At 35.2% G+C, this 15,640-nt stretch overlaps 1 protein-coding gene across 1 annotated transcript; it reads right to left on the reverse strand.

Annotated features, from left to right (window-relative positions):
- Positions 1-234: 234 nt before the first annotated feature.
- LOC112703290 (ATP-dependent zinc metalloprotease FTSH 12, chloroplastic) lies at positions 235-14,979 on the reverse strand. The gene is made up of 19 exons (XM_025754682.3): positions 14,348-14,979; positions 12,556-12,740; positions 10,707-10,933; positions 10,019-10,293; positions 9,465-9,542; positions 9,107-9,349; positions 8,449-8,589; positions 8,182-8,349; positions 7,494-7,606; positions 5,766-5,982; positions 5,621-5,692; positions 4,946-5,065; positions 4,746-4,862; positions 4,180-4,356; positions 2,929-3,048; positions 2,769-2,843; positions 2,337-2,444; positions 795-875; positions 235-561 (listed from the first exon to the last, which is right to left on the reverse strand). Exons 1-19 carry the CDS (start codon positions 14,777-14,779, stop codon positions 484-486), a joined length of 3,027 nt encoding a protein of 1,008 aa, XP_025610467.1. The 5' UTR covers positions 14,780-14,979; the 3' UTR covers positions 235-483.
- Between the last annotated feature and the right edge of the window lie 661 nt (positions 14,980-15,640).

Here is a 15,640-nt window from a genome sequence, read left to right on the forward strand (position 1 = left end):
ATAAAAGCACTAGAAAAATCAGAAAAATATCCTTTTTGAGAAGCTGTAATTTACATTTTTTTTTAAAAAATATTTTTTCATAAAAAAAAAGATATTTTCTATGTAATAAATAAACAAAAAAGTTCTTTTATATTATTATACTCAAACATAATTGATAAATAAAAAGATCTTTTTGCATGAGATACCCAAACATAAAATTACTTATACTTTTCTATAAGATCTTTAAAAAAAAGATAACTCAAAAAAAGATCTTTTCTTAGAAACTCACCCAAACAAGTCCTTAATAACACAAGTTTGATCAGTTTCAAAGCATAAACAGCATGAAGATTTCATCAGCTGAGATATTATCCCTGGACCATTAAGAGTGAAAATGTACACAAAGCTCCACTATGTTCTACCCAATCCATAATCATCACTAAACAGGTTCCTGTGTCTGTAACTAGTTCTGTCAGAAGTGCTGTGGAAATATGGGATCTAAATGTGTCAGCATCTATGGAGAGGAGCAGGATACAAGTCCGGTGGCTGATATCGCACGTGATCCTTATGAGGAAGTGGCCCCTCCTGCATTAATGAAACTATAGTAACTAAATTGTTTGGAAGAAAAAACAAGTGCATCATCCTACAAGTTTCTTTGAAGATCAACAATTGTTTAACATGATTCCAAATTTCAACATGTCCAAGGAGAATAAAAAATGTATGGTTTTGATTCCTAATTTGCTTATTCTAGCTCCCAAATGCATGATCTTACCAGAGAAAGGACCGGAAGGAGATTGAAAAATATCAGAAGAAAGTACCTCATCTATGTTTATTTGGAATGGCTTGACGAAGTCCTCAAACATTACGGGAGACAATGGCTTCATTTTCTCTTCAACCTCCTTTAAATGTATGAGTTCAAAATAAAAGACAATATGCCATATAAATGTTCACATAAGATAGAAATATACGAAGGGCACTTCTATTACGAGAACCAACCATAAACAAAAATGAGGAACAGAAAACAAGTAAACAACTATATGATACTTATATATCAATCAGATCCCACTTCTTCTATTGAAAGAATTATGAAGACAACAAAAGCAGCAGCAATGCCTTCTTCTATTAGGTGGGATCGGGTATATAGATATGTCATATATCATGTTTAAAATAAACCTATTTATTAGACTTCTCCTGATAACCTCATTTAGAGTGTTTAGTCTCTATTTGTCCATAAACATTGGTCCATCTCCTATCTAATTTACTCTCTCACCGGATGTCTTACCGGTCTTTTTCCCACATGTCCAAATCATCTAGTATGAGATTCCACCATTCTTTCAACAATAGGTACCACCCTAACTTTCTCTCTCAAGTCCTTGTTTCTTATTCTATCCATTTGCATATGGCTACTTATCCATCTAAGCATTCTTACTTCGATCACACTATACGTATATTCATATTCACCTTGTACCATCCAACACTCCATTCCATACAACATATTAGGTCTAATGACAATGCGATAAGCCGATATCATTTACCCATAAATTTTAAAGATGCATTTTTGTTTCAAATGAAGCCCAAAACACTCCTTCACTTTTACCAACACTTGAATCCTATTGTTTACATCATCATCTATTTCTCCATTGTCTTGAATAATACAACCAAGATACTTAAAATCTTGGATTCTCTAAAGTTTGAATTTCACTTTAGAGAATAAAGTGTGATCTCTCACCATTTATTTTATAGGTGGGACCAAGAATAAATGAGAGAAACCATTCAAAGGCAAAAGATTCACTTTACCCTCTAAAGTACAAATTTAAAATTTAGAGGATCCAAATTCCTTGATTTATGGTATGTTATTTTCTCCAATTTTCACTTTTATGTTTGAGTTCTTTCTCTTGCTAAATTTACAGTAGACACACTCAGTCTTATTGTGACTAATACGTAAACCGTGTACTGTCAAAACTTGTCACCACAAATTTAACTTCCCATTTAAATCTTCCTTGACTCACCTATAAGTACAAATATCATATGTAGAAAGCATGTAAGATGGTACGGTTTCTTGCATATGTTCAATAAGCACCTCCAATTAGTATGAATTATGAAAAGGTACGCTCTTACAACATCTTGGATTCTCACACTAGTTGTAACCCTATCGTATATATTTCCTTAATTGCAAGAATATAGGTTATCCTTACTTCTTTTCCAAGACCTTCCATAGTACCTCACTTAGTAACTATTATATGCCTTTTCCAAGTCAATGAAGACCATATATAAATCCTTCATATGACTCCAGTATATCTACATTCTTAACCAAAATTCTTAAGCCAAAAAAATGTGACAGCTTAAAAAGTGTATCATACCAATCCAGTTATTCTTGACTTTTCCAAGAGCTCCCTAGCAACCATGTCCAATATGTGCCTATTATCCATCAAAGCATTCATTGCAAGTTCTTCTGTTTCTTCAATGTACTGTCATTGCATAAGAATCAAACAACATATCAAAAATGTATTTAAATTATTTAAGGTACAGGGATCACAATCGTAAGTCATTACTTCACATATTCAAGAGTATTATGATTGTTCTATCATATAGTTCCAATTAGAAAGTAAATAGACATATATCGAAAGCATATTATATTAGCAATAATAAATTGAATTCCTGCCACAAATGAAAACTTTTTAAAATGCACCAAATATATTACACATGTTTCAAAGTTTATTCTGCTTTGCATCTTAATAGAGTTACTTTCAAAAGCGAAAACAAAAAGACAGAGAAAGCATATCAGAAGTTACCCTTGTCAACTCCCGTGTAAATAGCTCAGATACCTCTAGTGTCATATTTGCAGGAATTACCTGAGGATCATCCCACTGCACAAGTATAAAGAGAAAGAAAAGCTAAATTACATTCACGAGGAAAATCATATATTACCTACTTCAAAGAAGAAATATATACCCTATATCTTATCAGCTCGCCATCTGGACTGTCTGGCCGATCGAGTAATCCAACCCTTTTTGTTAATGCCATTAAACCCAACCTTGAATTTTGAGGGCTGATAACCATCTCCCTGGCAATCTGAAATGAGTTTCAGTGAGAAACAAACTAATGAAAATCAAATGAGTTTATTACCATATACTACTGTGGAAAGGTAATCTCTCAAATCAATCAAATTTATAAAGAAAAGTAACTGAACTTTAGAGGCAAAAAGAGGTCATGCATAAAATAGTGAAGTGAGATCCACCACCAACAAACCCCTTCCCATGTTTTTCTTTTGTGTGTGTGTCTAATAAATGAGGTATGTCTAATAAATTACATTTATTTAGTTCACTAACAGCTTCAATAACTTACAAGCACATAAAAAATTTATGTACAAATTAGTAGGTATGTTTTGGTTTGTTATTTTAGATATTACATTCGTTTTTATTTTGGATGGGGAAAAAATAGCAGATAATATAGAATTTACAGATGAAGATAAACTATGTTCAGACATAGATACAAAAGGTATAACTGAGAGCCAAAAAGATAAGCTATGTAACAATGAATGTTAATCCCTTTGAATATCATTTAAGGTCCCCACTAAATAATGTGCTGAGTACCAAATGGAAGGCAAAGGTATAATCCTATCCAAAAGAAATCAACAGTTGAAAAGGCATAGTAAAAAGGGGGTATAATTCCTTTCTAACCATACACCATGACATTACAAAAGCCAACAACTCTACCACAGAATCTTAGCTAATTTACTCAAAGCCAAAAGCTTTGAACTTAAGGAGTAGAAACTGAAAAAAGTCCATAGGAAAAAAAAAACTACTCAAATATAATATAAATGTACCACTTAAACTAAGCTATTGGCTGAATAGTGTCACTTTATAGAAGCCAGAAGAACAATTCGCTCTATAAGAAAAATTATGATATGTGAGTTTTTACTAGGTTCTATAATTACAGTCCAGCCGAATAGATCAAATGGATCCAAAGACTGCAAAATGCCATAGATCTTAAGTTGTTTTCAACATCATCTTGATCTATCTTGATATATGCCTCAATAACCAACAAAAGGGATAAATTTATCTTCTCCAAATTGATAAATTGGTAGACATCTGAGTCGCATAGTTATGATGTGATTTCTTAAATACAGCCTATAATAACCATATCAGTATTTATAATTTCCAAGAGGTACCAAAATTCTCAAAATATAAAATTACTGATTACCTTTGTTATCTTTTCAAGATCATCACTGCCTCCATCAGTTATATCATCACCATAGACAACACGTTCAGCACATCGACCACCATGTGCTACTACCATTTGCATCATCATGTAACCGAAGGTTGTATAACCTTGGTCTATCATATCTTCCCGAGGGTAGAATACAGATACTGCTGTTTCCTGATTAAGCAGAACAAGAATTCAATAGTGTTAAAATATAAGCCACTCATCCTTCTTTATCATAACAGATTAAGTTTTTGAGAGAGATGGATCATGACACGACATCAAAGCTTCCATGAGTAAGTGGTCTACTGTTCAATTCTTGGCAGCACCCTTTTTTGAATAAAATCAATTAGTTATATTCGAACACAAGGTACATGAGCTTGTGCATTCTCCTTGCTTCAAGCCTAAAGGGCTCTGGTGTAGGCAGGAGGTTTAAACATATTAAACAACTCATTTTATATCTGACAATTAAAGTTTTTTGATAGGGAGAGATGATGAGAAAAGGCAAAAGGAATGGCAAAAGTCCAATATGATCATTTCCATATTGCTGTAACAAGATAGCATACCTTACCACCAGGCAGGAGCTGTGAAAATGCATGCCAGTCAAACCGAGGAAATAAGTGAGCTAACACGACATGACCAGCTTCATGAACAGCAAGTAGTTTCTTCTTTTCAACAGATACCTAAATTACAGTAATGAGTTCAACATATAAGATGTTTCACTATCACCAATTCAGATGAGAAGAACTAATGGTAATACACGTACACTTTCTTCACATTTCTGTTGCTCTTCCTCAGTGAGAAGCACACCCATACCCTCAAGCAGTTGTTTATCTAATACATCAACAATGTCCTGCTGGGAAATTTTTGAATGCCCTTTCCTCACCTGCAGCCAATAATAGAAGCTTTAATTTTGCATCTTATCCTGGATTACTAATACAGTAACAGAGGGAAGGGCAGCAAGGGGAATTTACCATGTAAACTGCATACAAGATGGCCAGAAGCTATGCAAGGATTTGATTATGGCTATTCATGGGACTGGGCTTTCATAACTACTACTAGCACTCAAAAACACTAGGTTAAGGCTTTGTTTCTCTATAACAGTTTCCTACTATAAATGAAAAATACATGATTGTCAATTCTCATAAACTGAATGAGAAGATTGGACTATGCTCCAGCTCACTTTGAGCCTTCTCAGATTAGAAAACAAATAGATGCTGCTGCCCTTAAATGTTTTGTAATGCATCAACTCTATCATTTGTACTTTAACTCCCCTTACCCAAAACCTATATAGTTCTTAACCGTGATTAATCACATTCCCTTACACTACAGACATATTAAAGTCACACTGAAGACAGCACCATGATGTTGCATACAGCAGGTCTAAATCTGGAAGTTAGTAGGACAACAAAGAATAAAATCAAATGCAGCAGAAACCCACCATCATTATTGCTGCTTCATTGACAAGGTTTCTTATATCTGCTCCCGAGAATCCAACAGTTCGGAAGACAAGCTGTTGATGTAGAAATCAATGTATGAGTTCAATGGAAAAGAGAGAAGTGAATTTGAATAGATAAGCAATATACCTTTTCAAAATCAACATCCTCTGCAAGTTGCTTTCCAGAACTATGCACACCAAAAATTTGGACTCTTTGCTTGGCATCAGGCAAACCAATGTACAGACGACGATCAATACGCCCAGGACGAACAAATTCAAGATCTAATTCATCTGGTCTATTTGTGGCACATATGAATATGACAGCTTGCCTTAAGGATAAACGGTCAACACCGGTTTTCTCCTTCCTATTGTAATGAAAAAAATATAAAAATAAAATATCAATGACACCGACAATGTAATGAAATCAAAATAAAAAGAGATTCCTAACATATGTAGCTCTACTGCAATGACAAAAGTGAAGTTCAATAAATAACTCAAATAAGGAAGACTTCGATGGTGATCACTATGAGCCGTAACTTAGCTAAAAGAGTAAGCTACCAAAATGGTATCTGAAAGTTTGCATCGGTAACAAAATGAACCCTAAAAGACACTAACGACAAATAAGCCCCCAAAAGATTTAAAAACACGACAAAAAGAACTAGATATTAAATATATATTTTAAAAAACGACTTTAGAAATCAAATTTTGATGCAAAATTTTGCAATCATTAGAAAAATAAGATCTTTTTATCCTTAAAATTTGGTAATTTTTTGTCAAGTGAATTTAAAAAAAAATATTGTGAATGATCATATTGTTTTTGAAAAATAAAAAAAAAATAGAGATCAAATTTTGCTTTGAATTTTTTTGTGCACCTTCTAAATATTTATTCAATTGTTGCCACAAAAATTTAGAGCTAATGGATAAGCCGTTTGCTAAATATGAATTTTTTTATTACTTACAAAAATTATAATATTTATTGGTTCTTTTTGTCGTATTTTCAAATCATTCAGCGTCTGTTTTGTCGATAACATCTTTCAGGGACCTTTTTGTCAGCGACTGAATCCTTCGAATATCGAAATTGGTAGTTAACCATAGCTAAAATATACCAAATTCTAAGTTCCATGTAATAAAATGCAAAAATAAATAAGACTACGAACACAACAACAAGCATCAAAATCTTTAAATGAAGATATGCTTCATTATAGCCCAAACCCCAAGAGCTACCACTTGAGAAATAGAGAAGACAAATTTCTGACTCAATGGGATTTATTTGAAACAAGCAAGAACAAGTATGTGAGAAAAAAAAAAATTCTGCCCCTTGGAAGTTTAAAAAGAATTATACAATTTTTTAAGAATCAATTCCATATTTCCTTTTATTAATTTCTTTGTTTAATTAGGATTAGCGCTTTTGTACTATTATAAATAAATATCATCTTTATCTTCTATCATCGTCATCATCATAATATATCAAATTCCAATAATAATGTTAAAAGCAATCTCTCCTATAAGTTTAAGTTGTGGCTACAGATACATGAATAACTTCATTTCTAACACCCCTCCTCACTTCGAGCATTTTGAGCTTGGAGCAAAGAGATTGCACAAGGCCACCTATCTTGTGCTGAAACTTATTTTATTACAACCAGAATCAACTCTAGATCATTAGACAATAAAAACTCCAATACTATGTAATGAGTCATCTCCTAAAAGCTTAACTTTTGGGGTAAAAGTACACGAGTGGCTTCATATCTAACATATATATCTATCTTGCCTATTCTTTCACTTCCTACCTAAGATCCATAATCTCAACAAATATAAATTATGATGATATAAAAACTTCAAATGATATATAGTTTCCTATTTCAAAGTAATAACTTACTCCCCATCAAGCTGTGCAATGAGAGCTTCAAAAGTTGCCCTTCTACGTGGATCATTCCTAGCATGCCTACCGGCAATGGCATCTATTTCATCCACAAATATAAAACAAGGTGCCTGTAGAAAATGAAAAGTATTTGTAAACTACCTTGTCCAAGCTATAAATGATAAACAACATCAACTGAAGTAAACTTGTGCAGCAAAATAGAAGATTTATTAGGAGAGTTTATCTAAGAGAGTTAGGGTTGAAGGCCACGAGCCAAGGTTGTAAATACTGCTGAAGAAAGTTTCCTTTTGGCAGTTTTGCAAGGCTTAACAAGCCCTCACCTCCTGGGAAAAATTATCTGTTGAGACTGCACTAGTTAGTTACTAGTAAGCTGCATAATAGGAGGAAGGAAAATGGGGGGTTTATGATTCAGTCTTGGGGAGGACTCTACAGTAACCTCTAATCTTTGTAGGGTTCAGGCCTTCAGGAGTCGGGATCACATTGATCAAGATCTCAATGAATAATATTGATGTTCTAAACTTCTAATATATGAATTTCAATTTATCAAACAAACAGGAAAATTTGATCAAATAGGATTACAAGACTATATATCCAATTCTATGTAACAAAACTTTAACTGACATCTTCATTCAAGATTATTTAAAATGCATTTGATATTAGAGCTAGAAAATGCTTATTGGCTTACATTTCTCCTAGCAATGGTAAACATTTCATTGATTCTAGCTGCTCCACTTTTTTCACTATCCGTGAACTCAGCACCTGAAGCAAAAACAAAAGGCAATCCACTTTCCTTTGCGAGTGTCCTGGCAAAAAGTGTTTTCCCTGTTCCTGGGGGTCCAGAGAGTAGAACACCCTGAAATATGCTTTCTCATCAAACAACTTACATAATATCATGTCACAACATAATAGCATTTGAGGGATTAATTGGCTGTGCAGATATCAAATGTCTTACCCGCACAAACTGCACGCCTCTTTCGTAGAACTGCATAGGATTTCCCATATAGATCATCAACTCATCAAGAAGATCCCAAACATCACCTCCCAACACAACTTCCTTGTACATAGATTTTGTTTCACCAACTTCTCCAACAGGCTGACAAACAATAGAACTTTCACATAAATAGAAATCAGAAGAAAGAAGTCAAATGACATGAGAAAGAAAGAAAGAAAGAAAAAGGAAATCACTATAAATGTAAACATGTATCCATCAATTCATTATTCTGATGGAGACTTAACATCTAAATATATCTTTACAATATGGGCTTTTGGTTGTTGCTAAGAACATGGCATTTGACCAAATAACTTTAGCGATATATAGCGTTGACAGGAATAAATACGCCTTTACATTTTCAAGGGCAAAAGTAGTGACACAGATTGTTTCCTATGACCAGTATAATCCAAACCACTAAACCTCCATCTTTTCCCATGATTACTAATCACAAGCTAAATACATTCCTCCATGGGTTATATTCTTACATGCTATATATCTGACATATCAGGATACTAATACAAAAATATTTCATGGCTAAATAGAACAACCATACAAGACATTTTATGCACAAAAATAAACTAAATCACTCCCAACAGCTTATCAGATATTAAAAGCTTACCAGAATGAAGTTTTCAGCATATGCCATATCAAAGAGTTGATTATACTTTTTGTAAAGAAAACGATGGGAAGTAATGTGCAAAAGCATCACAGACTCCCTTATGAGCCAGAGAATCAGTATTCCGGGTACTAAAGCGATCAGAACCTTCATAAAATAGTGGATTTGTCGCTTCTGAAGCAGATCTACTTCAACTCCAGAACTTGTAATAATGTCAAACAGATAAGGATCAAGAGGGATATCAACCTACCAAATAAGAACTTTATTAATCAATCATTTTCCCCAAAGGGACAACAGATGGAAAACCTTGGAGAGAGATTTCAGATTTCTGACCAACAATAGCAATTTTGATGCAACTTACGATAAATTCCATTGGAAAACCTTCTTTCATCGTCACATACAATCTTTTCAAATCTTCAGTGAAAACAACAGCTGCTACCTGTTCAAAAGAATGTAACTGAGCAACTGCCATCAATCTTCTCAGAGAATTGCTGTGTGTAAAATTTAACTTGGCATGGACATGGTAAAGCAACATTTTTTTTTTCAAATAAAGAGGAATATTATTATGAAGATATCATACAAAACGGTCGGGTAACAAGAAATCCCCTGTTGAAATTTACTGTAATGCTGGAACTAGAATCTATAATGTTCAACTTTATGTATTTAACTCTTAAGATAGTGAACGAGGAACAGCTTAAGCTAGCTAGTAGTAGTCTTTCAAATAAATAGTATGTATACCTGTAGAGAGTGGATTCTGAATTTTCACTCTTTAGTTTTGGAAATATTGTGTGTATATTGTATTGCTACAATTATGCCTCTCTCAGTTTATATATTCCACAAAACGTCTAAAATGAAAAATCAACTTATAGTTAAGAACATACATACTACTTAAAAAGTTAATCTATGAATACGAACCTCTGAGCTATCAAGTTTGTCAAGAAAGTAATTGTAAGGAAGTTTAGGACGATAGCGCCACCACCTCTTAGCTATCCACAAGGCCCTAGCTCCATGTGCGGATGTTGCCTTTTCCGCCACATCCTTGCGAAGATTAGCTTCAACCTCTTTCATGTCAAATTCGACTACATATCTACTATTTAAGGAATCCGATTGCTCAACAAGACGCTCGTTGCTAAGGACTTCCCTCCATTTATGAAGTCTCTCACGCCATGTGCCCGCAGATTTAACTTCGCCTGCTTAGAAGCATGTAAACATATAATTAATAGAATAAAAAAGAGGGAAGTGATGCAATGTGTGTGTGTGTGTGTGTGTGTCTGGGTTAGAGAATCTTTCTCAGAATGAAGGTACAGGACTGAAATTATACCAAGGTATGATTTTTAATGGGCAAAGCCCAACTCCACAAAATTATTAGAAAAAAGAGATTCTGGATAGGTGGACCTTTTGGGGAAAGCACTCAACAATTGTTTGAGAGTTTTTTCCATTGGCCATAGTTTCAACACAAGACACAAGGGCTCCCATATTAATAAGGCAATTGATTCCATACTTCATCGTCTCCAAACCAGTAACAACCATTCAGTGTAAACAACTCGCAAATAGCAAAATGTAGAAAATAATAGATGAATGAAATGGTTACAGTGAAAGAGACCTAAAATGCCCAAGCCTTCCACCAGTCTATTCTTCTCTTCTTTGGTTAACCTTCCATCATCCTCTATAACTTGTTTTACATGTTCCTTGGAAGCCTCTTGGTCATCCTCCCATGCATCCTCTCCAACATACGAAGTATCATGAACAAGGGTTCCACCAGGCTGTTCAACAAGCTTCTTCATTTTCAAGCCTTTTGGCATTGACTTCCTCCACATGCCCTTCTTAAATCTGCTTACAAAACATTAACAAAAACATGCCACAAAAAAAAAAAAGCACAAGGTTGAGATCATGAAATTGCTTTATAGTATCCAATTCACTGTAAAATAAATTAGCATTAATCACTAACAACAGCAACCATTTGAAGATGCCAAATTATTTTATAGCAAATCATGCCAATAATCAACCCACTAAAATCTAACTCTCTTGTGATGCTTCCGTCTCTAGATTTTCCTGGATTCCCCTCTACATCCAGCTATTGGACTGTAGAATTTGTAGGAGATAAAAGAGAAGAGGAAGTCAAACAATGTGTGGGAGATGTGCTTATATTCAAAATGCCATTTAGTACTATGCCATTTGTTAAGACATATAGGTAGCTAGCAGCATACATTAAGCACATGCAAAATATTACTGTATATAATGTATACATGTTATTGCATATATTATATTTCCTAAAATAGATTAGAATCAGCTTAGCAATCTCTAGCAATTAGCCTACACATAAATAACCTAAGGATCCCTAGAAATTAACCTACATTTCAGCCAATGATTTTTGTAATTTCATCTATATATTGAAATACCTAGTCCAGCAAAAGGAAGACAGTTGTTTTCCAATTGGAAATCAAGTTTTGTTACAAAATCTAATAGCCATACATTATTCTCAACACTCCCCCTGAGGAGACAGTTCTCCAAATTTTATGCTTACTGCAAATGACGTCTTCACAAAGGGAAAAACTCAAATGAACTCTCGCAGGAAGTTGATAAGTTAAATGATCTTAGAGATTTGTTAGACAATGTTAGATGGCACATTCATGAAAAACTGGCTGCTGTGGGTAGCTCAAAGAAGAATTGGCATGGAATTGTTCTTCAGAACCACCAATTTCAACATTTGATTTCCTTGTACCCCTCCACATCTATCTATTGAGCACCGGATTTTGTCAGAGATAAAAGTACATGAGGAATTAAAACAATGAGTGAGCGGGAAATGGCTATGTGTGAAAGAATTGATCTCTGAAACCACTAGTTTCAACTTTTGATTTCCTTTAGGCTGCATTTGGATACTATCTCTAAGATAGAAATACGAAAAAATGGATACATAATTCCTATATTTTCTGCTTCCTAAAAGCAGAGACAGAAAAGATCTGTCTTAGAGATAGTATCCAAATGCAATCTTATACATTGAGTAATCAGAAGTATAACTTGGGCAGGAATGGTTCAGATGCTAATACTAGTACCATGCTATTTATTCTTTCCCTTGGAAATCCATTTCTCAAAGCTATACCATAAACCTTTGCTTTCCTTGAAGGTACCAAGGTAAGTGATGGCTATCACTTTAACTTTGAAGGACTATTGGGTAGGAGACTCCTCTTTAAATTTAACCTTCCCTCGTCAACTACCTTCCCTGCATAACATTCCTATCCAGATTTTAAAAGTAGTCCACATTTTTCACAACCTGAATAATATAATCCTCATTTTATAGATTCTCTTTTAGCAGGATTCCTTTACTATCAAAAAATAAAAAAGCATATAGAAGAAATAAACATGTGAGAAATCAACAATTTAATTTGTGCTAATTATGAAAATAACTATTTGATATGCCATTAGCATAAGCATATAAATGAGGATTAACTAACCTTCTAATGTTGGTTGGGGAAGGCTCCGGAATTAATGCTTCCATGTAAGCTTCTGTCAATTCTTTTCTTTGGCGATTTATGTAAGGTGCTTGAATTATGACATACATTCCTTTACAACAACATGCCACAACAAAGATATAAAGAGCTAGTACACCAACTCGCTTAGGGTCCCAACTGTTGACATTCTAGTACGAGAAAAACAATACTTATTTAGTTAATAATAATAATAATAATAATAATAATAATAATAATAATAATAATGGGGACAAAAAGGAAATGCAACAGAAAATTAAAAATAACTGAAGCCAATTATAGATTTTATTTTCCTTTTAAGAAGAATAATTTATGAAGGCCAAGAAAGGAGAAATACGGGAGAGAGCATAACATGTATGCTCCCAAGAGGAAAGGGGCAGCCCAAGTCAAAGCATCCTGAGTAGCGTAGGGTCTAGTGAAGGGCCGCACCCAAAAGGTGTGATGTAGGCAGCCTAACCTATTGCAACCATCAATGACTAATTCCAGGCTTGAACCTGACCTTGAGGTCAAATGAAGACAACTCAACCATTGCTTTAAGGCTCCTTTTCTACCCTTGTAAGAAGAAACCAAAAGGAAAAATATAGGTCCTAGGAGACTGAGTCATGTAACAAGTCATGCCAAGTTGTCAACCTCTCACCAAACAAAGAATGACCTCCAAAATGAACATTTTCAAAACTCCATGTAGATGCTAAGACCTTAAAATGATAACCTTAACACAAATGTTTTCCATAGATGAAGTAGCTTCCTTGAGGAAGGTTAAGAAAGAGGGACCCAATGAATGAGGTTGGGGATTGAGATTTAACTACATGGAGAATTCATCCATCTTTTTGGAACTTTAAAGTATATAACTATTATGTTTGTTCTTCTTCCAATAAAAGAAAAAAATTTAATATGGGAAGAAATGGGACCTCTGTTGATGTTGCATGCTCTCCAAATAGAAAATGAAGACAAAACAACAAAAGAAAGAGAACACCAGTAAAACTTAGTTATGTCGATACTCAATATCACCTCATGGTATATCTAAATAATGGCACCACACCACCCTCTAAACACCCATTATCAGAGCAACCAAAAAGAAAAAAAAAAACTTAGACGCCACAAAAAATGTACCAGATGAAAAAAAAATAGAAAATTTCTGTCTAATAAATCTTTCATTGTGCTTTAATCAAGAAGTATCATGTGATATTTCTAATCTCCACACCGCACTTACATGTTAGACTATAGTTATCTCCCTGATATATTAGTATTAGAATCTAAAATGTGATCGGATACCATCCAGCCTATAGTTAGGCAGAATGTTGTACATATTTTCCAAGCATGTCTATCACCCAGGTTTCTACATATTTTCCTATAGTTAGCATGACTTTTTGACTGTCATGTAACTTCATTTAAGCCCGAACATTGTGAAAAATCTACTTCAAGTCTTCAACAACAACTAGCATCAGCTTGCATCACATAAAACCAATATCCATTACATCAAATTGTTTTTCACCTACCTTCTTTCAAAAACAGCAACTAACAAACAATGCGAAACGTATATTCCCACTCTTATTTAAAAAAAAGACCTTAATAAACTTCGAAAGTCATATGAATGTTATAAACTTCATTTATTGTGTTAGCGAAACTCTTCAACTTAACCACCCACTACTTCAAAAGTAATGTATATCATAAATTTTGATTGAATGAGAGTGCATCAAAATCAAACATATAAGAAGAAATTAACAGGGAAAATGTCAGTACAGCAATCAATTGAGTTTACCTTCCAGTGTTCCCACCGATTCCAATCAAGAAACTCGGAAACCCAGTGAGTCCCAGACCTTCCCAATTCATCTCCACTCGTTTCCACTTCATCCCTCACGCGCCCCACAAACTCGCCCACCTTCGCATTCCCATCTCCCAAGTCAAAACCCGTCTCCTTCTTCACCATCTCCCCGAACTTCAACCAAAACCGCTTCGAGCCTCGCCGAAGCGACCGGGAAATGTTGGACCAAGAAGAAGCCCCGCCGTCGCCCCCACCATCAGGGTCAGCCGCCGAAGTTGACGATGCTCGGAGCTTGAGCTTTCTGCGGAGGGTTTTGGGGCAGCGCGGTGTGGTTAGCGCAAAGAGGTTGGGGTTCAAAGGGACCACCACCGGATTGAGCGGTGGCGAGGGAAGAAGAAATGGATTTGGATTTGGGCTGATGAGGCCCATTGATGAATTTCGAAGGTCGATTGAGTGAGATTAGGCGCGCTTATGCATCTCTGCTAAATGGTTTTGTTCTTTATCAAATGGAGAATTGAAGATTGACTTAACGTTATGGGGTTTTCTTTGGTGACAACGTTATGGGGTTTATTTAAGGGTTTATCCGCATCACGCTGCAGTCTATTTTTTAAATAAACACTCAAAACATTACAATAGAGAGTAGATTCCGATTTTTTATTTAAATAAATAAAATAGATGTTTTAATTACTAAAATAAATGAATAAATGACCATTTGTACCCATGAGAGATGAAAACGCTGACATTTGTATCCATGAAAACTCGAAACTAATCTTGTACCCATGATAAATGCTGTCCGTGTGACAAAAGTGCCCTGACTTAGATCTGAGCTTGGTTCGTGGGTTTCCGAACCTACGTGGCACTCCCAACCTCCCCCCTCCCAAAATCTGAGCTAACCATTCACCATTTTCATCTTCATCTTCTTCACCATCACCATCACCATAACCTCCATTACCATCACCTCAGCACCGCCACAGCCACCTCCCTTTACCACAACCTCCGGCGACAAAAACACATGACATACACACTAACAGAGGAAATAAGAGAGCAAGGAGGAAGAGAGCAGAGAAACGAGAGATTCAGAGACTGAGGAGAGAGCACGAGAAGAGATCCGAGAGGGGGTATCGCGCCGTCACCAGCCACCATCGCGCACCACCACCGTCGTGAGCCAGAGACGCCACAAGGGGGAAGAGGAGCCATCGTACTCTGCCACTGTCCAGCCACCATCGAGCTAGGGCCGCCATCGCGCCTCACTATGCGTCACTGTCGAGCTTCGAAAAGGGAGAGAAAGTG

This window comes from Arachis hypogaea, chromosome 7, assembly GCF_003086295.3.
Source record: "Arachis hypogaea cultivar Tifrunner chromosome 7, arahy.Tifrunner.gnm2.J5K5, whole genome shotgun sequence".
Lineage (NCBI taxonomy): Eukaryota > Viridiplantae > Streptophyta > Magnoliopsida > Fabales > Fabaceae > Arachis > Arachis hypogaea.